The following is a 24637-nucleotide window of genomic DNA, read 5'->3' on the forward strand; positions in this document are numbered from 1 at the left end:
TTCTTTCCCTAGTATTTCCTCTAGACTTAGAAGTTACATGCAAAAACCTGATTGGACTCAGACTTTGTTTTTGTGCAAGAATGCTCCAGAGCTGGCTCATCATAGCTTCTCCCATGAGAACACCCGTGTGTCTAGCCCCTTCCTCTGGGGATACTGAGACCGCTCAGCGTGTTTAGACAGTGGTACCCCATCCTGCCCTGGCTAAATCCCCCTTCCTCTTTCTCATCATGACGTACTGTCATGATGATACTACTGATGATGGTCGCTATTTTATTAGAATGTAAAAGTATAACTTTCTAATTTTATTATTCTTTCTATATTTAATAGTTAAACTTATCTATAAATGTTTCTTCCTAAAATGCTTAAATAATTACTTCATCATATAACTCTTAATTACTTTTCTCCTTTAGTTACTACTTACCTTGGTAATGGTTGATTTTCTGGCTGCTTCTCATCAAGACCAAAGAGTTCCTCAGGGCTGGGGATGGGCTCAGAGCACTTGCCTAGCATGCTGAGAGGTCCTGAGTTCGATTCCCACCACTGGAGAGAGAGAGAGGGAGAGAGAGAGGGAGGGAGAGAGACAGACAGACAGACAGACAGAGAGAGACATTTTTCCTTTGCTTGTTTGTTTTGTTTTGGGCTTTTTAGATTTTACTCTTTAAACACCATAAGGAGTGAGTAGATTCTTATATATTCAATATAGTTTATCCAATTGTAGTAATTTTTATTTTTGAGCACCTAATTTTTGGCCAATATGAGATTCTCTTCAAATGGCTCTATGTCCATCTATCTGTTTATTTAGAATAAAAAATAGCTTTATGGAGTCTATACATTTCTGGTGTATAGAGCCTATACTCTATACACCAGAAAACATATCCACCTTATTCATTCACTAATTTATTTATTTAGAATGGTACAGGGGCACTTTACTACCGAGCAACACCCCCCAGCCCTTCTTAAATTATTTCGAGACAGGGTCTCACTGAGTTGCTGGTTTCAAACTTGCCGTCCTGCTACCTCAGCCTCCTGAATAGTGTGCGTGCTAGGCTTGCCCTAGTGTTCCTGGAACAACTCACCTATCTTAAGTGTGCAGCTTCTGTGTTCGTCTAACACAGCCTGTTGCTTCCTCGACACAGTGAGCTGTGACACAGGGCCTTTCTATTTCTAAGTCCTTGATCTGAAATGAATTGCTTTCCTCTGCCAGATCATCTCAGACCTTGAGTCTTGGAATGACGAGCTTTCTCAGCAAATGAATGACTTTGACACGGAAGACCTCACGATCGCAGAGCAGCGCCTCCAGCACCATGCGGACAAAGCCCTGACCATGAATAACTTGACTTTCGATGTCATTCACCAAGGGCAGGATCTCCTGCAGTATGTCAACGAGGTCCAGGCGTCCGGTAAGAAGGGTCGCCCTGGGGGCTTTCTTCATATCACTGTGGGAATTCAGGGACCTCTGTGACTACACATGCTGGTGCCCTATGATACAACTCTGTCAATACCTCTTCATTAAGAGGAAAGGTTTTCTCTCTTTTTTCACATAATACAGTCACATTTAACTGAATGGTTAAGAAACTTACTTTAATAATATTTTCACATATTGTTTCAAGTAGCACGAACTTTAATTTTACAAAGGGAAGAGCTTTATCTCGTTAGTGGCATGCAAAGCCCAAGAAAATATTTTTGCATTCTTTCTTTTTATTTAGCTTACGTTTTGCCAGCAGATGTCACTGTAGGCTCAAAAATATAACTGTAGCTTTAGGAGCTGATTTAGCAACCGCCTGCCTACATTGCTCATTTTACACAAAGTCAATTAAATGCTTCTACGTTAACTGTGTGCTGAGGATCACAACAAAACAAACAGAAATGCACTCATTTGTAAAGGGCGCTACATCGTCACTGAGTTGTCAGTACAGGAAATAGGATTGCTTAGATCATGTGTACATTCTCTCAAACACACTAGCCTGCTGGGAGATCACAGATGTGTCCTTCCTTGGGCCTCCCTGAAGTGTGCCGACATGGCCCCACGGGGCAAGTCTTCCACAAAGTAGCCTGTGTCGCCCACCTGTTGAGAACTGAGAATGAAAGTCCTCGCTGAATTCTGGGGTCTCCGCTCATGTCCGCAGGCGTGGAGCTGCTCTGCGACAGAGATGTGGATATGGCCACTAGAGTGCAGGACCTGTTGGAGTTTCTTCACGAAAAGCAGCAGGAGCTGGACTTAGCCGCAGAACAGCATCGGAAGCACTTGGAGCAGTGTGTGCAGCTGCGCCACCTGCAGGCAGAAGTCAAGCAGGTGAGCAGAGGATGCGATGCGCGCTGGAGCAGGGTCTAGGAATTCTGGGAAGATCCTGCCTAATCAGAACACGACTGCCCGGTGCCTAAGATCGCACACACCAGAACAACATCTCCCGTGTACACTGGAGCCCTTGGTCCTCGAAGCTGTCTCCTCTGTCGTGGAAAAGGCTTTCCCAAATCCAGCAGCAGTAGCACTGGCGATTAGCACCCATGATTGTCTTGTCATTGGTAGCCTCTTTCTTAAAACCCTGAGCACACTGCTTCTTAGGTTAAATAAATGTATGATTTTTTTTTCCTGTCAAATTGTTATTGGGCTGAATCACAGAGTATCGGGATACCATAATGCCGCATCCCAGCTGGCATGGCAAAAATTAAAATGGGTCATGTCGGGAGGATGTCAATTAAATGCCAGTGGGATTCCAGGCAAGGATGCTGAATTTTATCCCATAGGCAGAGCATCCACTGATTAAATGGCTTAGTGTAGGAGCAGTAAGGCTGTGGTCTTCTAGCAGATGCACAGAAGGTAAATGATGTTTTGCGTGGAGGAGACCCCAGCGCTATGTCCTGAGCAGGACCTGGTGCAGACCAGGCAGTGCTTGCATTAGGGCACATGCTCTGCGCCATCAGGACTGTGCCAAAGTACTGTTGGTCTCCTGTGCGCCATCGGTAGTGTGGGTATATTTATATATAAGAAAAACAGAGCATTGTGACCTGCCGACAAAGTATGTTTCTTCTTGCCAAAAAAATCCAGTTTATTTATGAAATAAAGGAATAAGTTAGTGTTTCCTTTAAGAATTGCCTTTGCTTATAGGAGAGACTAAAAGTGGCTTTAAAAGGTATTTTCCTGGGGATGGAGTGCAGCTCAATGGTAGAACACTTTCTAGCCCTCATGAACTCTGAATTCTACTCCTGGTAACTCAAGGGGGAAAAGCCACTGCAAAAGGACATTTCCCCCTGTGTTCAATCAGCAGAGAGGAGACTTCTGTGTCCATTCAGTAGCACCATGGTACACTAGATCATGTTCAGTAGCTGAGATCTTGGTGATGGGTGGCTTTTCCCTTCGTGATTATAGCTTCAACTATCACAGTGACATCCCAGGCATCAGTCATGAAAAAGTATAACAAAAAAGAAATATTTTTGCAAACTTCCGCCCGCGTTTCGTCTCACTGGCTAAAAATGTGTCTTAGCTGTAACTGAGCCATAACAGGAGCTAAGGAGTATTGTGTGTGCAATTTTTTTTTTAAGCTTCCAAAGCTGTTTTGTTTGATCATTTGTTCATTTTGGTCTTGAATAAATGAGAAGACCAGGACTGGTGTTGTGTAGGGAACAAGGGATCTCTGCCACACGTGCTATCCAGGGTGCCTATCCACAGTCTCCATGGCTTCCACTATCACAATTGACTTCTCTGTTTGTGAGTGAACTTGAGAACCTCATGGTTTGACCCCAAGCATCGTAGCACAGCTTAATTCACACTTTGGTTGGTGTGCTACTTAACACTGACATTAAATTGCAAAATAAGTTAGTGAAATATATCGGTTCCCCTTATAATGCAGTTTGCCAATTGTGTGTGTTCTTTAGAACTGATGCCTCTCTTGATTTTCAGAGAACTCTTTGTTGGTGGATTTTTCAATACGTGGTCCTCACACTCTTTGAGCTGTGTTCCTGTGTTAATAGCACACTGCCCCTCCACCATCCATGACTAAAAAGTACAGAGTTGTAGCCCTGGTGATGAGATGCCACTGAAGGCTATTGGACTACACTAGTAGAATATGAAAGAAATGGGCATTTCATCCCCCCGGGTACCCTAGACCACCTTGCAGACGCGCATCCCCTCCCTGGTACTCTGCAGGATGCGCTAGGAAAGTCAGGGATTGGAACTACCCTGTGTCTCGTTGCAGGTGCTGGGCTGGATACGCAATGGAGAGTCCATGCTGAATGCCGGGCTTATCACAGCTAGCTCGCTGCAGGAGGCAGAACAGCTCCAGAGGGAACATGAGCAGTTCCAGCACGCCATCGAGGTAAGCAGATGGCCTGTCTCTGCAGGTGGGTCTTTCTAAACATGCGTCCAGCCTGCTAACCTCTAACATGTCAACTGACCCTGAGAGCCACCGGGCCTCAAACGGTAAAGAAATAGAAATAACCGTGCTTACAATCTGCCATTGATTGCAGAAGAAGGAAGTGGTGTAGCAAGGTCAGGGACGTGAGGGTACAACAGCACGGGTCTGAGTGGCCAGGGCCCTTCTGTCCTGCCCCAAGGACCCTGGTCCGATGCACTTTCTTTGATCAGAAATGCCTTGGAGCCAGGGAGCCCAGATGGAAGACTCAGCTGCGTCTTTTAATAGCTTGCTGGTCTTGCAGGCACATTCTTGCTACGTAGAGAGCTTAGGGGGTCTCCCCAAGACCAGGTCAAATAATAAGTGCACTAATCAGTAAATGCTGAAAGCAGAATGCCTCAAACCTCTGCTTAAAAGCAGTATCATCGCCTTGCAGAGGAGGAAGGCCAATGCGTGCTGGGTGTGGCGAAGCCCTGGGCTGGTCCAGGTCAGCCCCCTTCACTCTAACTAAGTGTGCTGATTGTTTTGGGGACTGGGGACGGGTACAGGTATTAGGTGTATTGGTGGTCTCAAATAAAGTCCAGGGGAAAAAGCTTTTGATATAAGAAAACCAATGTCCTACTCTACTGTCATACATGTTGTCAAGCAGAGAGGAAAGCTACCAAGGTCAACAACACTCATTTACCCTAGATTAATTTATTTTCAACTTCACAGTGCTAGCGGACTTTTTAATATTTCTCCCTAAGGCTCCAACTGCAAGCAACTTACCTAATCTTATAACTATACTGTGCAAGTGATTCCTCATAAATAAGTTGCAGGCATTAAGTCACTGTGTCTGGGTAAAGGAAGACACTGTGCCACGTGCGCTGTTTTATGGGTGAAATGCAAGATCGTACTATTGTTTCTAAGCCTGCGTCCATAGAGAGCCTTGTGCCGCCCTGGATGCCCCTCGCCCCACGTTCTAGTTCTTCCACCGAGTCCCTGGCTCAGCCCTTCTGAGACCTGATGAGGATCTGTGAGCAAGACTCACTGGGTTTGCCGTGCCCTCTGATTAGATTTATTACATGTCATAAACCTCCAGCAAACCCAGCAGGCACATCCTCAGCTTTTCCTTTATTTTCCTTTCTTTTCCAAAATACTGGTCCTTTAAAAACTTTTTCGCAGCCAGGCGTGGTGGCGCACACTTGTAATCCCCGCTCTTGGGAGGCCGAGACAGGAGGCTCGCACGGATTCGAAGCCAGCCTCAGCTACTCAGTGAGGCTCTCAGCAACTTAGTGAGACCCTGTTTCCAAATAAAATATAAAAAATAGGTCTGGGGGAGTATAGCCCAGAGGTAGAAGGCCTCTGGATTCCACCCCCAGTACCACAATAGAATAAATAAAAAATAATAATAAAAAATAAAAACTTTTTCACTGGAGTCCAGAGCTTAAGCTGAAAACGGAAACCCAAGAGCACCTTTGCCCCACGTGTTCCTTTGCCTCCAGCAGCGATTATAAGAAGAGCCAATGGGAATAATAAACTTGGAGCACTTCAACAGCGTTGTTGACTATCGGCCATGAAGGGTCACTCTTGCTAATTCTCAGACTGAGAGCCCCACAGCTGAGCCCCACTGGGAGAATTATCTGTGCATTTTATCCTTCATTAGAGAAATGAAATCTAAGCTCAGTTCTTGCTAAGCATTACAACTCCTCTACTAAGCCGTGTGCCACGCTCTGAGAGCGTCCTGGTGGTCCTAACTGGAGCGGATTCTGTAAAGTCCTGAAGCGCATCCTGGGCCCTTCCGGGCGGCACATGCTCACTGCTGACCTCCCTTCCCTCGCCCTCCCTCCTCTAGAAGACACACCAGAGCGCGCTGCAGGTGCAGCAGAAGGCCGAGGCCATGCTGCAGGCCAACCACTACGACATGGACATGATCCGCGACTGCGCCGAGAAGGTGGCCTCGCACTGGCAGCAGCTCATGCTCAAGATGGAGGACCGGCTCAAGCTCGTCAATGCCTCGGTGGCCTTCTACAAGACTTCAGAGCAGGTCAGGAGCCTCCCCCCCCCCCCCCCCCCGGCCGTTTCACTTGGGAGTTTCGCTAGATGCGACTGCTCAGTCATCAACATGGCTGTCGGTGTCGAACCACTCAGGTCCAGGTTAAGCAGGGAAAAGGCACATTCTGGAATTAAGATCATTCTTGCTGTCTCGGGTATCGAAGAGTAATGGGTCGGGAAGTAGCCGAGAAGGCACCGGGCTTCCTCCTTTAAGCATAGCACAGCAGAGGAAAGGGCAGACTCAGTGTGGGCAGCGTTCTGGATGCCTGCCTCCATCGGCCTATGCCCTCGGGTCAGGTGGAGTCCTGGCTCCTTCCTGCCTTCAGGCCTGACTGAAAGCGCCTCGCAGCAGTGCTGATCGGCGACCCCTTCTCCCCTCACAGGTCTGCAGTGTCCTGGAGAGCCTGGAGCAGGAGTACAAGAGGGAAGAAGACTGGTGTGGGGGAGCCGACAAGCTGGGCCCCAACTCCGAGACGGACCACGTCACCCCGATGATCAGCAAGCACCTGGAGCAGAAGGAGGCCTTCCTGAAGGTACGGAGCGGCCACAGAAGGCAAGCGCGCGTCCTGCCAGCCAGAGACACTGCGGCCGCAGACGCCACTGCGGGCACAGGCTGCTTTCCCCGGGTGGAGGGCGCACCTGCTTGCTCTCACCTGTGCAGAAAGCGACTGGGGTTAAAGATGTCAGCAGTAAGCTAGTTGAGGAAAGAAAGTCCGGACGCCTCTTCATATGTGATTGATACGTCTTTCTGGTTCTTATGGGCAAAGGGACTAGAAGCCTGCATGAACAGGGACTGGTCGGGAATCACAATTCCAAATGATCTTGGAGCTCTGAGCGGTGGCCACGTGATGACCAGTGAGGCTTAGCTGAGGTGCAGTGATGCTAGTTGGAAACTTATTCCAAATGATTCTGGAATCTGAGAGAGAGGAGGAGGTTGGCTGGCTGGCTGGCTGGTGGGGTGCATGCAGCGCCTTCGACTTGAATACTCTTCCCTGGACACTCAGCCTCTTTAGGAACGCATGGGGCGGGGCAGGGCAGCGGAGTGCCTCGAAGATCAGCCGCTCGCACCTGCGCAGAAACGCCCCACACAGGCCTGGCGTTTCCTCTCTGAGGCGTCTTTTTTAAATGAGGACTTTGTCATGTTTTGATATATGTCATATTTGGTCATGCATAAGTGCAGATGAGGCTTGAAACAATTACATTTTTAAAACTGATCCAAATGGTTTGGAAATATTTAACACCAACTGCTGCTGCATTGCATTTTTTTAGACTCTGAGTTTCTACTTAGTACCGTCTGCTGTGGACCAGCAATTTAGCAAACTTAGAACTTGGGGCTAAATCTGGCCACATTTGTTCATATGTTTAAGCTGCCTTCACCTACAGTGGGCAGGCCGGGGGTGTACCAGCAACAGTGAACCTGCTGTCCTGAGAGTGGCGTGGATTTGCCACCTGCCTCTGAAGGCAGGTCAGGCCCCGCTTAGCTGGCCGGGGCCCAGGACCCCTCACACACTGGGGTCGAGGTGCTGGCGAGGGATGGAATCCTGTAAGGCACCTCTGCAGACAGGTGGCTTCCTCTCTGGCTGGGGCCAACAGCTGCCCCCGCCCCCTGCCACAGGGGCCTCTCCATCAGGCCGTTCACAGCATAGCATCTGCCATCTTCAGAGAGAGCCTCTGAAACAGGATTTAACCTGCACATTCTCCAAGCCACAGGTTAGCCAGATAAAAAGTAAAGGCATATGTTAGTGCCGTACGTCCCTGCCTACTCGAAGTACACATTTGTATGAGTCAAATGCACGACACACCGCTCTCCGTCTTAGGCTCGCGTGCTAATGACACACCGTTCTCTGTCGTTCCTCAGGCTTGCACTCTGGCGAGAAGGAACGCAGATGTCTTCCTGAAATACCTGCACAGGAACAGTGTGAACATGCCGGGAATGGTGACGCACATCAAGGCTCCAGAGCAGCAAGTCAAAAGTGAGGACCCAGCTCGACGCGCAGCCAAGGCTCCCGGGCCGTGCCGCCGACCTGTCTGCCTCATAGCGTCCCGATAAACAGGGAGGCGTAACACTCAAGCTGAGAATTTATTTAGAATTTAAATAGTGAACTAGCATTTATAGGTCCATGTTTCTCTTTCTCCCTAGTTCTCTACTTCCTATCCCTCCTTCTCCTAAAGGTTTATATGCTTAAAAAATAATAACCAGCTGGGCGTGGTGTCGCACGCTCATAATCCCCGCGTTTGGGAGGCGGAGACAGGAGGATCTCGCAGGTTCAAAGCCAGCCGTGCTGGCTTAAGAGACCTTGTTTCCAAATATAAAAAAGTATAAAATAGGTCTGGGAGTGTAGCCCGGAGGTAGAAGGGCTTCCAGGAACCCCAGTACCACCAAAAATAAAATAAAATAAAATAAAATAAAAATAATAACAATAACCACAAACAAAAACACTTTCTTTTCTTCTAGTATTCTACTATTTTGATATAACATCGTTAGTATATACCAAATTTCTCCTACAGAAAAGTTGTAGAAACTTGGAACAAACTTCCTATTGCTAATACTTTTCCGGCCATTGCAGAACTGTTCCAGCCCATAAGCCCCATTGATCCAGCTCACCCCAGGTGTTCTAGACTGTTCTCGCTAGAAGGTAATGAGTTGCAGTGAACCAGTGACGTTCGCTGGTTGATGAGACAGCCTTGACTCTTTAGTTAACATCCTCTGGCCCTGGCACTTGCGTAAAAGTCGCAATAAGAATAAGAGGGACTTTACAGGGTGAGTAACTTGCAAACGCCAACGTCCATCTTGTCTCTTTTCTCTCAGATATCTTGAATGAACTCTTCCAGCGGGAGAACAGGGTACTGCACTACTGGACCATGAGGAAGCGGCGGCTGGACCAGTGCCAGCAGTACGTGGTCTTTGAGAGGAGTGCCAAGCAGGTGAGCGCCGGCTCCCCAGGCCCTCCCTGTGCCACACCCGCTCGGCACACAGGCAAATGCTACCGGGTGGCTGGGTGGCCGTCCAGAAACTCGCACTCTAATGCCCAAGGCAGTCTTGCCTTTTAATTAAGTTTGGTAGAAAAACAAACCCCAAAGCCTGGTGGGAAAGTGTCGCTCAGTCTCTTACCTCAGCAAATGCGCCATTCAGTATTGCGCTACGGCCTTCTTCTCACGTATAAGAGAGCCATGTGCCAAAAAGGTTGTTGTGATGATTACTTATCTATCTATCTATCTATCTATCTATCTATCTATCTATCTATCTAGTGTGTGTGTGTGTGTGTGTGTGTGTGTGTGTGTGTGTGTGGTACTCGGGGTGGAACCCAGGGGCTTTCTATCTCTGAGCTACACTCCCAGACCTATTTTATATTTAATTAGGAAACAGGGTCTCAGTTGCTGAGAGCCTCACTAAGTTGCTGTTACACCTTTAGATTCATGATTGTAAGAAATTATTGATCCCTTTATTGTTGCTGTGTAGGTAATAAGATTATAATTTCTCTATTGCTCAATTTTTTGTGTGTGTGTATGGTGCTGAGGGTGGAACCCAAGGGCTTTTCTACCTCCAGGCTATCCTCCCAGACCTATTTTATACTTTATTTGGAAACAGAGTCTCACTAAGTTGCTGAGAACCTCATGGCTTCATTGCCCAGTTTTTTTAACTATGGAATTACGACTGGGCACGGGGGATCACGCCTATAATCCTGGTACTTGGGAGGCTGAGAAAGGAGGATCGTGAGTTTGAAGCCAGCCTCAACAACCTCACCAGACCCTGTTTGAAATAAACAAATAGAAAAGGCTGGGTGTAGCTCGGGGGATAGAATGGGAACTATGACACTGGTTTCAGAAACGTGTCTCTCTCCAAGGGCGGATGTCTTGATGTGTGCTGGCCTTGGCTTTCGTACCTCAGAAACTTGCAGTCCCCACGAGCGTTAGCTCACACACGGTCTCCATTTCTTCCCCCCCAGGCTTTGGAATGGATCCACGACAACGGAGAGTTCTACCTTTCCACACACACCTCGACGGGCTCCAGCATCCAGCACACCCAGGAGCTGCTGAAGGAGCACGAGGAGTTTCAGATCACCGCGAAGGTGGGCCCGGCGGGCGCGGGCCTCCGTGCAGTGGCCTGTGACTCTGCCCGGCTCCTCCCAGAATAACCTGGAATGGGCGGCTCCAGGCAGATGGGGTCTGTCTCAAAGGTGTCCTTTAGAAAAACCTTATGAAGTCGGGGAAACAGGATGCGCCAGGCGGGCTCCGTGGCCTTCGTCAGTGCTGCTTCTTAGTCCTCCCGCTGGTCCTCAGTCGTCCTCCCGTCGCCCTACCCCGCGCCCATCCTTTTGTCTTCTGGTTTCTGTGAATCCTCCATCTCTCTCCTCATTTTCGTCTGTATCTTTGTCGCTATTCCTTTCCTTTTTTTTCTCTCTTTATTTTTACGTATCTTCTTTTTTTACATATTATATGAATTTTTATTTTTAAATTTTTATTGGTGCATTGTAGTCGTAGATCTTAATGGGGTTCAAGATGGTGGAAGCGTATGTGCGCAAAACACTCAGCCCTTCCTCAGCGCCCGCCCCATTCCCGCCCCTCCCTCCTCCTGTGCGGCTTAGTGACTGGCTTTGATGTTTGTTAAAGTACGTCATGGCATTAGGGAGGCTCCCTCTCCCTCCCACCCTTCACTTAGGTCGCCTTGTTTGCTCATCTGTAGTTCCTCCTCCTTCGCCTAGAGCTCCTCCTTTGACCCTTTTTCTCCCCAGCATCGGCCTATTAGGAACCGATTTCTTTCTTTTTGTGTCCAACTGATCTCACTTAGCCTAACATTCTCCAGTTCCATCCATTTCCCCCCAGACAACATAATTTTGTTCTTCTTTATGGCTGAGTAAAATTCCATTGTGTACGTACGTACCCCACAGTTTTGTAACCCATTGTTGATGGACGTCTTGGCTGTCCCGTGGTTTGGCACTGGTGAGTTGTGTGGCTGTGAGTGTAGACAGGCGTGCATTGCTTTGCTGGTTTCCATCCTTCGAGGTATTTCTGAGGATTTGCTGTTTTCATGAAACACTCCTGGTGTGAGCACTTGCCTCCATGTGTCTGTGGGCGTTTTCCTGCCTTGTCTGCAGGCGGTGGGAAGGGTCGCGGTGGTATCGCTCACCCTCTGTCCAGAAGCGGACTGTGTCTTACGGTTGGCAGAGTTTATGGGTGGTTTTCTCTTGGGTGTATGAGACTGAAGGCATTTCCACTCTTCCTCTAAAAATCAAAATAGAATTAAGTGTTTGATTAGATACAGTACATCTTTTTGGCATATCCAGGACGTGTGAATACATGTGAACTTTTAGGAAAATACCTAAGAATCCACGCACGGACATGTGCTCTCCCCAGACGTCTGCCAGCAGTGGCCGATTGTACCTTGAGAGGTTTTTAGAGTCTTAGTGTTGGCTTCTCAACCCCTAGTGTTTTTGTTTTGTTCCTCAACGTTTTTTTAATACATCTTCTCAGAAGTGCCTTTAGTTTCAATGATAGGCCTGAGTTATTAGAAGAAGCTAACAATTATTTCAGATATAAAAGTGGAAAATAAATGACGAAGCGAAATAATTTCTTTGGGTTAAAAAGAAGTGTTCCTGCAAAGTGACAAGAATGATTATCTCTTGTGGCTCTTAATCAGGCTCTGTAGACATATCAGAGAGGAATTTACAAGTCCCTGGAGTGACAGCAGATACTTTGTATTATTTATTTGTGGTGTCTCTGCTCTCTGTAACTCTTTCTGGCTCCTCCTGCTATTCTTAGCTGTCCTCAGCTCCCAGTCTCCCAAGCTGGAAGTTTATTTCCCTTGGCTGTGAGGGGACTGGGCTCTGGGAAGCCCTGGCCCCTGTTCTGTAGGGCCACAGTCCAGGAGGGCTGCAGAGAGGCCGCTCCCCACACTCGGGGAGGCTTGGAGAGAGGGACTCCTGGAAGCCGGGAACGATGGCCGCTCCCGGGGCTGTGCGGAGCCAGGAGCGCTCAGGAGAGCCGGCCTGTCCTGGGTCCGCAGGTGGGGATGCAGCTCTTCCTTCCTCATATGTACCACATGTTGTCTGTACGCTTCCCATTTTGTTAGCAGTAGGTATAAAATCATAGTTGTGGCGTGCGCTATAAGCTCGCTTCTTCGAATATCCTTTGATTATAGAGGTTTTGAGAGAATGCCTAATAGCGCAGCCAGCGGTGGGTTTAAGTTTTGCGCTTTGCTGCGTGTCGTGACCCGGATCTCCCCGGGCGTGGAGCAGGATGGACTGTGTGTGTGGAGTCGAGCAACAGGTCGTATTTTGCCAGTGGAGTGTGTGTGAAAGTACTTTTCTTTCCCCTTAATCCCGAATGGTCCTTTCCTCGAGTTGGAGGTGTGGCTAATAGAAGTTTAAGCACTAGTGGGTATATTGTTATTCTTGTATTTTGTAGGAATGTCTAAAATTGGAGGTGATCTGTGACCTTTCCATTTCTCATATGCGTGGAGCTATTGCTTTTTGGGGGGATGTTGAATGAGTCGTGCCAGGAGGAGCCTGAGCCTTTGGAAGCGCACTCCTCACTGGCTGGCCACGGCGCATTCCCGCTGGCTCCTTGCCGCCTCTCCGAATCTCAGAGCTCGTTGGTGGTGTCACTTGATTTTCCTGGATACATCGGCCCTTCCCTTTACTTGTACCTGTCATGTCTTAGTGTCTTCTAAGAAGCCTTTCTTTTGTTCTATTGATACTACTTTTCTCTGACAGGAAAGTCTTAGGGTTCAGTTGTTACAATAATTAGTATTAAAATATTTTTAGTTTTAATCGTGTAAAGCGTGTAAGACCAGATAAAATTTTCATCGCGATCTTACCAAGACCCTGCCCTATTTCCTTGTCACTCTCAATGCAGCGATCTCCCCAGTTGTCAAGGAAACACCATCTAGGCCCTGGGTGCTCATCTAACAGCAGAATTCTGTCCCCATCCCAAACAGGAATGTAGACTGTCTAAGAAGAAGGCCCAAAGATGAGCGTTTGAGACAGCTCGCCCTCTGTGGGAAAGTTTGTCTAAACGACACAAAATTGAAACTCATTAAAGGAAAGACCGATAAATTCACCTACACAGAAAACTTTAAAATTTCTAAAAGGACAGTCCACCATAAAGCCCAAGGACAGAAAGCAAATCAAGATTATATTTACACAAGAGGTTGTCAGTTGTAGTATTTATGACCTTTGTAAGGAAAAACCTGCTTTCATAACAATCTCTAGTCTAACAAATAAGATAATAATGACATCTTTATAACGTTTTACGTTGAAAGGCAGGAAAAGAATTATCAGTAGCTTTTAGATACATGGTTTCCATTTTTCTTAAAATAAGAAAAATAGCAATCAAAGCCACACTGAGTTCTGTTTTCACCAGTAGATGGGCGAACGTCAGAAAGCTGGGCTGCGCACCGTCAACACGGGGCCGTGTGTCGCGGGGCGCTGTCCCTGCGCCTCAGCACCACGCCCGCGCTTACCATGGCCCCAGTTCCACAGTCAGAGCGTGTGTTTCAGCCGTGAGTGCTCACTCACCCCAAACCACGTGGGAAGAGGGCTCCTTCTTGCATTTTTGCCGTGAAAGGAGATGTCGACAACTTGAAAGTTCTAACTACCAGACATCATACAAGCCCACACAGCTGTGGGCCCAGGGCAGAAGGCTACCTCTGCTCTGATACGGAAGGCTGACCCAGATTGGTTATGTGGAAAATGTCAGGTATAGAGCAGTGTTGACTGACTGCGAGCATTCATGTAAAACACGAGCGAGGAAAGCTCGTGTCTGGTACAGGCAGAGCGCACTTGCCCCTGGTCCGTGTATGTGACGTCTCTGATCACAGGCTGGTGGCATCGGGGGTGAGTGTGGGGCGGGAAGAGTTTTCAGTTGTACCCTGTTTTACCTTTGGAAACTCGAGTCCCCTCCATGTGTTGTTAAATACTAACTAAAAATATGCAGAGATGAAAAGTGTCCATGGATTAGCAGATTTACTTTAACTGGTGGTGGTGTTGTTTTTGTTGTTTGTTTCTTGTTTTGTTTTTGAGTGGGGCTTGAACCCAATACCTCTGAACTACAACCCCAGCCCTTTTATTTTTTATTTCGAAACAGGGTCTCACTGATTTGCTGAGGCCGGCCTCAAGCCCGTGATCCTCCTGTCTCAGCCTCCCAAGTACTGGGATTACAGGTATGTGCGACCACACCCAGCTCCACTGTTCTTTCTCTCAATTATTTACTGAGCCCTTACTGTGCACCATGAAATACTAAGTACTGGATTCACGAACTATACATTCTAGTTAGAGAAACAGACAAAACTCTTCCTCTGTAATCTGGCAACTCAGGAGTCTGAGGTAGGAGGATCATGAGTTCAGTGCCAGCCTGGGCAATTTAGCAAGATTCTATCTCAAAATAAAAAAAAATAAATAAAAAGAGCTGGGGGTATAGCTCAATGGTTGAGTGCCCTTGAGGTCAATCCCCAGTATAGACAGAGACAGAGAGAAAATGAGAAAAGTATTTCGCTATTTTTATTTAAAGAGCTATGGGTCTAAGTGGGCCCATTGAGCTGGGGACGTAGTTCAATGGTAGAGTGCCCCTGAGTTCGATCCGCAGTGCAGACACATAGACAGACAGACAGACACAGACAGTAGCATGATAAGTATTTGGCTACTTGTCCTCAGAGCCGTGGGTCTAAGTGGGCCCGTTGACTAGACACATGTGAAGCAGCCAGCCGCCTTTGTTTGTACAGCTCCTTTGCAACAAGTCTGCACAGTGTCCAGAGAACCTCTGAGTGAACATTCATTCATTCTACAGAGTTGTCCTGCCCACCTCCCAGGTGTAGACGCTGTCGGCAGGTCGTCTAAGGTTCCTTCTTTGGGGTTATTAAAATGCCAGTCATTGCGGAAGAGCCGAGGAAAGACGGCTGGACGGACCCCGGCTTCGTTCTCAGCCCCTGCCCGAGCCGTCTTCCCCTGGCAGCCTGGGGGCGCCGTGCCCACTGCCGGGTATTTCAGCTTCTGGCAGTTGAGTTCATTCGCTTCACAATACTTCCCTGTTGTTTTTTGCAGCAAACCAAAGAGAGAGTGAAGCTATTGATACAGCTGGCCGATGGCTTTTGTGAAAAGGGGCATGCCCATGCGGCGGAGATAAAAAAATGTGTCACTGCAGTAGATAAGAGGTACCGAGACTTCTCTCTGCGGATGGAGAAGTACAGGGCCTCTTTGGAGAAAGCCCTGGGGATCTCCTCGGATTCCAACAAATCGGTGAATTGCTGCTCTACACAAGCCCTTCTCTTCTGCTCAGTGTTCTCTCTGCTGATTTAATTAACGGGCTTTCTTGCCTCTCGTTCCACAGAGTAAAAGTCTCCAGCTTGATATCATCCCAGCCAGCATCCCTGGGTCAGAGGTGAAGCTTCGTGACGCCGCTCATGAACTCAATGAAGAGAAACGGAAGTCTGCCCGCAGGAAAGAGTAAGCCAGTCTTTGAGAGCCCCCGGGGATTCCCTGGGGAAGCAGAGGAAGCATGTTTCGCACAGCCGCCGCGGTGTGCTTCGCGGTGGCGAGCCCGGGGCTCCTTGCGGCTCCGAGACTTAGTTTTCGTAGCGCAGACTCGGCTCCGCCTGCTGTCCCCTCGCCGCCTGGTCCAGGCACCGGATCTTGTTGTTCTTGTCACGCTGCCCATCTTTCCTATGCGGTTCACAAATTGCTCGTCATTAATAGCAGCGAAAACTAATAACACAAATGGAGGTGTTCGAAAGCTGCCAGAAAGTAAGCTGTTTATACGTTGAACAGGACAAAAGATTTCTGTGCGTGGCATTTTTGTCTCCCAGAGACACTGGGCAGTGTGAGGAGAGATTTTGGTTCTTGCAAAGTGGGTAGGGGAGGGAGAAGGCAGTGGCATCCCACGGGTGGAAACCAGGGAATGCTGAACAACCCCCAGTTCTGCAGAGCTAGCGGGGCCAGGCCAGTGTGCTGACGTGAGAAACCTGGTCTGTGGGGACCTTAATAAAATGTTTTCAAAAATCCTTTCGTTCTATTTGAACTAGTGGCTGGATACTATTGTTCTATTCTTGATCTACTTCCCCCAAACCATAACTTTAGGCTTGAATGCATTTAGAACCTCCTCATTTCATACCCTTCATAAAAGTAGATAGTTAAGTAGGCATGCTTCCCGACCGTGGACTAAAGCATTCGCTGTCTTCACTCTGTTGAAGGTTCATAATGGCGGAGCTAATTCAAACTGAAAAGGCTTATGTAAGAGACCTGCGGGAGTGTATGGATGTAAGTAAGTTTTTTTGCTTGTTTGTGTGGATCGAGCTGAGCCTGGCTGTTTTATTCCTACCTGCGGCGGCTCCTAGAACAGTCACGGCTTTTGTGTCCGCGTGTCTGCTCTTCTGTGAAGTTCCAGGCATGCTCCCGTTACAGAGATGACAGAGCACTAACCCGCTCATCTGCCCATCACATGACAGCCTGCCTGGCATGCTGTGTGCACAGAATTTTACAGCAGCTTCAGAGAAATGTGCCTACTAATTATGATGGCGACTGACAGTAGTAGTACCGTGCGTGCTTGGTGTACTTTATGGGATAAGTTAATTCCAAAATTTGAAGCTCAGTTTTAGAGCTGAAGAGAACAAGAAGTCTTCTCAAGTTTTCCTAGCAGTGGGAGGTCTTTTGTAAATGAAAGGTTTCCTCCTCCAGACATGCTCTCATGTGTGCATTCACCCTGAGTATATATTGATAGGTGTCAAGAATGGTTGTTTCTTGCGAGTTTGGTGTTGACTTTGTGTAATCCCTCTGTTTCCTTCCTGGCCAGACCTACCTGTGGGAAATGACCAGCGGAGTAGAAGAGATCCCACCTGGCATTGTAAACAAAGAGCTTATTATCTTCGGAAACATGCAGGAAATCTATGAGTTTCATAATAAGTGAGTGGCTTTATCCTTTGGAAATGGTTTTTTCCTGAACTCTAGATATGGTGACAAGGTTTCTCACAACAATTAAGTTCGTAAGTGCCCTAAGTAGGTTTCTGTGATTTTTGTTGAGATGTGAGTAAAGTCTGTCAGCCTTTTTCCAAAAAGAATAACTTTTGGGGGACTCTTAATAAACAGACTCAACTTTATGGTTGTACCTAATTCTTGCAGGATTCTGATTTGGAAAACTGAAATGTTTTTGTACCCTAATTTTAAACCCTAATTTCTATCAAGTTACTTCTTTGTGGTAAAGGAGTAGAGAACACTCCATGGGGCTCCAGGCTGATGTTGTTTGGTCTTTTATGATTATCAGGGAAGGAGGAACTTAAGAAGGATTAGTTAGCCTGACTAAAATAAATTGCACTCTTCATTGGCCACAGGAAGCACATAATTTTATTTATTTATTTATTTAGTAAAGGTTTTTGATTTGAATAAAACATCTGTACATATTTTTGAGATACATTGTAATTTTTTTGTGGTACTGGGGTGGAACCCAGAGGCTTTCTACCTCTGAGCTATACTCCCAGACCTATTTTATACTTTATTTGGAAACAGGGTCTCACTATGTTGCTGAAAGCCTCACTAAGTAGCTGAGGCTGGCTTCAAACCTGTGCGATCCTCCTGTCTCCCATGCGCGGGGATTACAAGCGTGCGCCACCACACCCGGCCTAACAATGTAATATTTTTACTAATGCACACATAGGTAGTGATCAACTCAAAGTATTTGGCATATTCATCATCTTATATGTTTATCCTTTGGAGGGTCACAGGTTCGAAGCCAGCCTCAGCTACTTAGTGAGGCTCTCAGCAACTGAGTGAGATCCTGTTTCCCAAAAATATATATATAAAATAGGTATGGGAGTGTAGCCTGGAGGTAGAATGCCCCTGGGTTCCATCCCCAGTACCACACACACACACACACACACAAGTTTATCCTTTATGGTGAGTATATTTAAACACCTCCGTTCTAGCTATGTTGAAATATATGATGCATTAGTGTTAATTATGTTCACCCGGCCATTCCATAGAACACAAGAACTTATCCTTTATATTAAGCAGTGACACCATATGTACTCTCTCTTCCACCTGCCTCTCCTGGCCTCTGTAACCACATTTTTCTCTCAATTTCTGAGATCATTGGTTTAGATTTCACTTATGAGTGAGTTTATCTAGTTTCTGTACCTGACTTATTTCACTTAAGGTAGTATTCTCTAGGTTAATCTAGGTTGTCACAAATGACAAAATTTCATTTTTTAAAGGCTAAATCACATTTAAATAGCTACAAAAAAAATAGCTAGGGATAAACTTAACCAAAGAGGTGAAAGATCTCCACAGTGAAGCTACAAATTAATGACAAAAGAAATCAAAGAAGATACAAAGAAATGAAGAGATATCCCATGTTCATGGATTTGAAGAATTGATTCTTTTAAAATGTCTATACTTCCCAAAGTGACTTACAGATTGTATACAGTCCTCATTAAAATTGCAGTGACATTCTACATAGAATTAGAAGGAAAAAAAACCTCAAAATTTATATGATTTTATTTTCAGGATTTAAAAAACGAGTAGCAGCATACCTTTAGGGCAAGCTATGCAGCCCAGTGGCCGATGGTAAGATGATGCTGGGCCAGAGCTGTTGGGCCTGCTCACCCTGCTCGTGGCCTTCCAGCAGAAGGCATGAAATGCCAGTGGGCTCTTCTAGTTGAATTTATCTCCCTAAATCATGTCCTTAGCTACCAAATGCTAGCATTTCCCCAGAAGTAAGCTACTAGGTTACATTTATTTCAGAAACTGGTTAACTACTTGAAAGTTAGTTATATACCATGGTTCAAAACTACAGATTTTGGTAATTTTTAAAATCAAAGAGAACAGATTTTTCATTTCGTGTGTGTGTGTGTGTCACTAGAGAATTGAGCCCAGGGACATTAGACCTCTGAGCTACATTCTCCAGCCCTATTTTATATTTATTTTGAAACAGGATCTTGCTAGGTTGATGAAAGTCTATTTGCTGAGACTGTCCTCAAACCTGCACTCTCCTGTCTCAGGAGATTACAAGCATGCACTGCCACGCCTGGCTCAAGTTTTCCATTTCTTACTAGCTAAATGTTTTAAGACGCCTTCATAATACAATACTCTTTTTGCTCTCTGCAGCATCTTCCTGAAGGAACTGGAAAAATATGAGCAGCTGCCAGAGGATGTTGGACATTGCTTTGTCACCTGGGTAATAAAACTTCAGCTCCTTGTCCTGTCAGTTACATGGTGGGCCTGAAGGAAGTTAGAAGGGAGGCTGTTTATTTCATTTAAGTCTTCAGCTGATATGTACCTACAGAGAAGTAGATGTCACTGCAAAGAAATACGCTCTCCAACTAGCTGTTAGTATACAGTGAAGCTAAAAGCTACCGCTGTGGTAAGAGAGGCCAGGTGCCCAGCCCTGACCTGCCAGGGTAGGGGAAGCTTCTGTGATGTGTGGTGTCTGCAGGAGGTATCTTATTTAAATAGCCTTTTTTAAAAACAAAGTTTCTCTTATTTGAGGTTGAATTTCCTTTATCCACAATACTTCTTTCCTGTGTAGAAGGTTATCGTACTGTGACTTGTTGAGATTTGAATAAGATATTCTAACTTGTTTTCTATAGGCAGACAAGTTTCAGATGTATGTCACCTATTGCAAAAACAAGCCCGATTCTACTCAGCTGATACTGGAACATGCAGGGTCCTACTTTGATGTAAGTAATACATGACTAAAAAGCTGGGAAATTTTCCAAATTGTATTTAGTACATATAAAATGCAGCGTTACCAATAATTTCTCATTGCAAGGATTAAGTAATGGCTGTTTCTTGATGGTGCATCTGAACTGAATGACCCTTGTCTCTAACACAAGATGAAATACGAAGGTGCAGTTGTCAGTTCTGGGCCCCTCGGTAACTCTTAAGTCCCATTTGCAGCTGCTCACATGGCCCAGATCAACAGTTTGAACAACAGTTTGATCTTTTCCTGTCTTGATTTAATTTATTTGATATATTGAATTTGTTTTATTTTGACATAAATTTCTCAAAGTGATATCCAGTAAAATTTTAACAGTGTAGCAACTAGAATCAATAAAAATGTCATTAATTATGTTCTCATTGAGTAAAGGTAGACACAGGCCACCTGTTTTTTGGAAAAAGATTGCAGAGAGACTATCTGTAGAGAAAGGAATGGGGGGAACCTTATGACGTTATATACGAAATGCTTTCTGGGTTTTTAGAACTTAGTCAAATATGTGCCAGATCCATTTTGTTGGCGATAGGTAGTTTTGAGTGGACTGTGTGCTTTGGTGCATAAAGCCGTGAGGATGCTGTACTTGTTTTCTGTCTGTACACTTGTGCATGGACAAGCATGATCGTTGTTTACATGAAAGTCGGTGAAATTAGAATGAACTCTAGTTTCTGTCTTTGAGATGAAGCCCACCTGTAGATGGCCCTGGTCTAGTGGCATTCTTGTGGAGTAGTAATGACACATCACTTCCTTTAAATATGGAGCCTACTCCCAGCCTAATGCCGCCGTTTCTGTTTCATGTCTTGCTTGACCCCACATCTTTGCCGTAGATGAAGCCTGGCTCTGTGGCAGTGTGCAGACTTGGAATTATTTAAGGCCCATGTGGTAAGAACATGTGGCCCATTTAAAGTCTGGAGTCAAAGCCAGGCTACAAAACTCTCGCATCCTCGCCGGGCGTGGTGGCACACACTTGTAATCCCAGCATTCTGGAGGCCGAGACAGGAGGATAGAGGTTGACGGCCAGCCTCAGCTACTATTTAGTGAGGCCCTTTGCAACACAGTGAGACCCTGTTTCAAAATAAAGAATAAAAAATAGGCCTGTGGGTGTAGCTCGGAGGTAGAATGCTCCTGGGTTCCATCCCCAGTGCCACAAAAAACAAAAGAAAACAAAACAAAAACTCTTGCATCCTAAAGCACATCTTTAAGAATAAAAGAACTAATGCTTGTCTGAGAGACTACAAGGTACCTGCCTTCGATACCCACTCTGGGGATGCTTTATTTTTTAAAGAGGCTTCCCAGGGCTAACTTCCTCTGTTCTCCAGGGCATCGTATTGGCCTCAGCTAGCTTTCTCTGTTGTTACTCGGCCTGGAATGCTGTAAACAGCGTGGGCAGGCTCCCCGTCCTCCCCGCGCAGAAGCCACAGGGCCAGCAGCCGGTGTGTGGATGAGATGCGGGGCACAGTGAGGATCCTGCTGTTACATGTGCTGCCACGGGCCCATAGGCTGCTTCCTCCTTTGCCTCTTACCCCGCTTCCCTCTCCTCCTGTCCAAAGCAAAGTTTGAGAAGCAAAGATTTAGTTATTATTCTAGCAGCCTTTTAAGAAAAGGAAACTCTATTATTTCAGCGGAATTAAACACTTGTCAAGAATTTAGAGGATGAATGCGATGTCATCACCGTGTGTTCCCAGTGCAGTCCTATGACGTGGTTCGACTTTGTGTCTTTAAATACAGGAGATACAGCAGCGGCACGGATTGGCCAACTCTATCTCTTCCTACCTTATTAAACCCGTTCAGCGAATAACAAAATATCAGCTCCTTTTAAAAGTATGTATGAAGCGTCTTCCGCCTGCAGAGTTTCCCAAGTCATTTGTTTCTATGTGACATTGTTTTCTATGTTTGTATATATTTCTCTGAATTTTTTGAAATAACTCTTTGCAGGTTAATGTGTTTCTTTCCTGGTCATTTCTTATTCTGCCTAATTTCTCATGGCAACGATTAAGTAATGGCTGTTCCTTGATGGTGCATCTGAACTGAATGACCCTTGTCTCTAACACAGGATGAAATATGAAGGCACAGCTGTCAGTTCTGGGCCCTTTGGTCCCCTTAAGTCCCAGTTACAGCTGCTCGCGTGGCCCAGGCCCTGTGCTGTGTAGCTTCCTTTGCTAGTCTACAGCAGTGCTGGTCTGGCCAGGGGAGACTAGCCAGCGAGGCTCATATGGTGCCCAGAATCATCACTGGTCCCCGCTGCCTGGGCTGGGCTTTGAACCCACGCCTTGCTTAGGCCCAGGTTTCCCTCTGAGTCCATGAAGAGCCCTCTCTGTCCTTCATCGCCTTATGGAACACGCTCATTCCAGCCCAGGAGTTTGAGTCAAGCTGACATCTGCTTTTTCTTGGTCGTGGAGGATTATCAGCAGAGTCATACGTGCAGAAATCTAATAATGATGAGATTCAACAATACAAAAGCCAGAAAAAGCTAGAATTCATAATAAGAGTTGTCACAAAATGCGTATGTCAGCCACATACATTTTCTTGACTACGTAAAATTAATGTATGATGAATGTCTGGTGATATCAACCATACCATTTGGCTCTTGGATTTTATTAAGCATTAGAATGTAGGAACAAACCCTAGTAATAGCACCTGATGATCATCCTATGCCTGGGTGTTATAATAGGAGTTACGGTGAATTTTTTTTTTTTTTTTTTTTTTTTTTGGTGGTACTGGGGTTCCTGGAAGCCCTTCTACCTCCGGGCTACACTCCCAGACCTATTTTTACATTTTTATTTGGAAACAGGGTCTCCTAAGCCAGCACGCGCGGCTGGCTTTGAACCTGCGCGATCCTCCTGCCTCTGCCTCCCAAGCGCGGGGATTACAAGCATGCGCCACCACGCCCAGCCGGTGAGATTTTTTAGATATTAAAATTTCTATAAGATGGAATTATAGATGCCTGGAACTCTTTACTCTTTTTTTGTTATTGTTAAGAAAAATCTAAGAATAGTAAGAAGTAGGTGGGCGTGGTGGCACACACTTGTAATCCCAGCACTTGGGAGGTTGAGCCAGGAGGATCTCAGTTCACGGCCAGCCTCAGCTGCTTAGTGAGGTCCTCTGCAACTCAGTGAGACCCTGTTTCAAAATAAAGAATAAAAAATAGGGCTGGGGGTGTAGCTCGGAGGTAGAATGCGCCTGGGTTCCATCCCCAGTACTGCAAAAAAAAAAAAAAAAATAGTAAGAAGTGACTGTATTCTTTTGTGTAAATGATACTTTCATGGGGCTTTTCTAATGGAAAAGTTTTATTGTAGCTTTTTTCTCTTTTGTGGTTTTGGAAATTGAACCCAGAGCCTTGCAGATGCTAGGCACATCCTCTGCAACTGAGCTCTTTATCCAGCCCCTCTCCTGAACTTTTATATTCAGGTCTCATTAAGTGGTTTGATCAGTGCAGAAATATGTAGTTGCTGTGCTTTCTAATTCTGTGAAGGAAGTTTGCCCCTTGGTGTCCTCAAGATTTAAGGATTTTTTTTTTAACCTGTGGTTCTGCTAAGCTGGCACTTCATTTTCTAAACCTCACCTCATTCTCCCAGAGGTTCTTCAGGGAAACTATAATCAGCCGTGTCAGCCCAGCATAGAAGGTTTTCTGTCCTCGTGGTATTCTCAGCGCATCGCATTTTTATAGCAGTTTTTGCCGAGCTGCTTAGAATCAGACAGACACCATCTGGTCATGAGTAAAGGTGTTTGTCAGGCAACTGAGTTGCCCTAAACCGGCCAGGAGGCCATAGCGTCCTGTCCCTTTCCTGTGGATTACCAGGACACAAAAGCCTGCGAGTGCCATTAGTGACTGATCATAGCCGTTAAGGTCCCAGTAAGACATATCTCAGCCCACCAGAATGTGGTCCGCTCTGTCTGCCACCGTTCACCCAGGAACAGATGCTCCTCTAAGTTCTCCTGAAATGTAATTGCACACATCTGTTTCTCCAGGGGCTTGTCATTTGCCCATTGGAGCACTCCCAGCCACCGCGAGGGAAGGCTGTTGATGGCGGCGCTCCGTGCTCACGGGTGTGCCTTTTCTTGCTTCAGGGCTCGGGCTAACTAGATGGGCATTGCCTTAGTGGCACCAGATTCACGATCATGTGGATCGTGTGGGCAGCATGACTCCTGCACTCCAGCTGTAGCCAGTAGCTGATGTGTTCCTCTTCTCTTTACGTATCTTTACTTACCATCTGTGAGGCGATGGATGGACAAGTGTATTAATTTCATCCTGATCAGTGACCACATCCTGCTTACTCTGATGTCCTGACTTGAGCAGGATGCACCCTGCCTTCCATTGAATAAAGTCATTCACTGTGTGTGTGTTACTGGGAGTGGAACCCAGGAGCTTTTCTACCTCTGGGCTATACTCGCAGACCTATTTTATACTTTTTTTGGAAACAGGGTCTCACTAAGTTACTGAGCGCCTCACTAAGTAGCTGAGGCTGGCTTCGAACCTGTGCGATCGATCCTCTTGTCTCAGCCTCCCAAGCACTGAGATTAAAAGCGTGTGCTACCACGCCTGGCCTAGTCATTTACTT

The 24637-nt window shown here is 46.3% G+C and overlaps 1 protein-coding gene across 1 annotated transcript in view; it reads left to right on the top strand.

Moving 5' to 3' along the window:
- The window catches only part of TRIO (trio Rho guanine nucleotide exchange factor), a gene marked incomplete at both ends in the record, with an annotated part of 341738 nt that overhangs the window by 213868 nt on the left and 103233 nt on the right, over nucleotides 1-24637 (top strand). The window contains 15 exons of the mRNA XM_080704883.1: nucleotides 1205-1400; nucleotides 2127-2293; nucleotides 4194-4313; nucleotides 6184-6375; nucleotides 6767-6916; nucleotides 8242-8356; nucleotides 9193-9308; nucleotides 10331-10453; nucleotides 15422-15616; nucleotides 15708-15823; nucleotides 16567-16633; nucleotides 17166-17275; nucleotides 19472-19541; nucleotides 19954-20043; nucleotides 21807-21899. Coding sequence (XP_080561009.1) covers nucleotides 1205-1400; nucleotides 2127-2293; nucleotides 4194-4313; nucleotides 6184-6375; nucleotides 6767-6916; nucleotides 8242-8356; nucleotides 9193-9308; nucleotides 10331-10453; nucleotides 15422-15616; nucleotides 15708-15823; nucleotides 16567-16633; nucleotides 17166-17275; nucleotides 19472-19541; nucleotides 19954-20043; nucleotides 21807-21899 — 1920 coding nt within the window. The remainder of the gene's footprint in view (nucleotides 1-1204; nucleotides 1401-2126; nucleotides 2294-4193; nucleotides 4314-6183; nucleotides 6376-6766; nucleotides 6917-8241; nucleotides 8357-9192; nucleotides 9309-10330; nucleotides 10454-15421; nucleotides 15617-15707; nucleotides 15824-16566; nucleotides 16634-17165; nucleotides 17276-19471; nucleotides 19542-19953; nucleotides 20044-21806; nucleotides 21900-24637) is intronic.

Source organism: Muscardinus avellanarius (assembly GCF_963383645.1).
Source record: "Muscardinus avellanarius genome assembly, chromosome: 1".
Lineage (NCBI taxonomy): Eukaryota > Metazoa > Chordata > Mammalia > Rodentia > Gliridae > Muscardinus > Muscardinus avellanarius.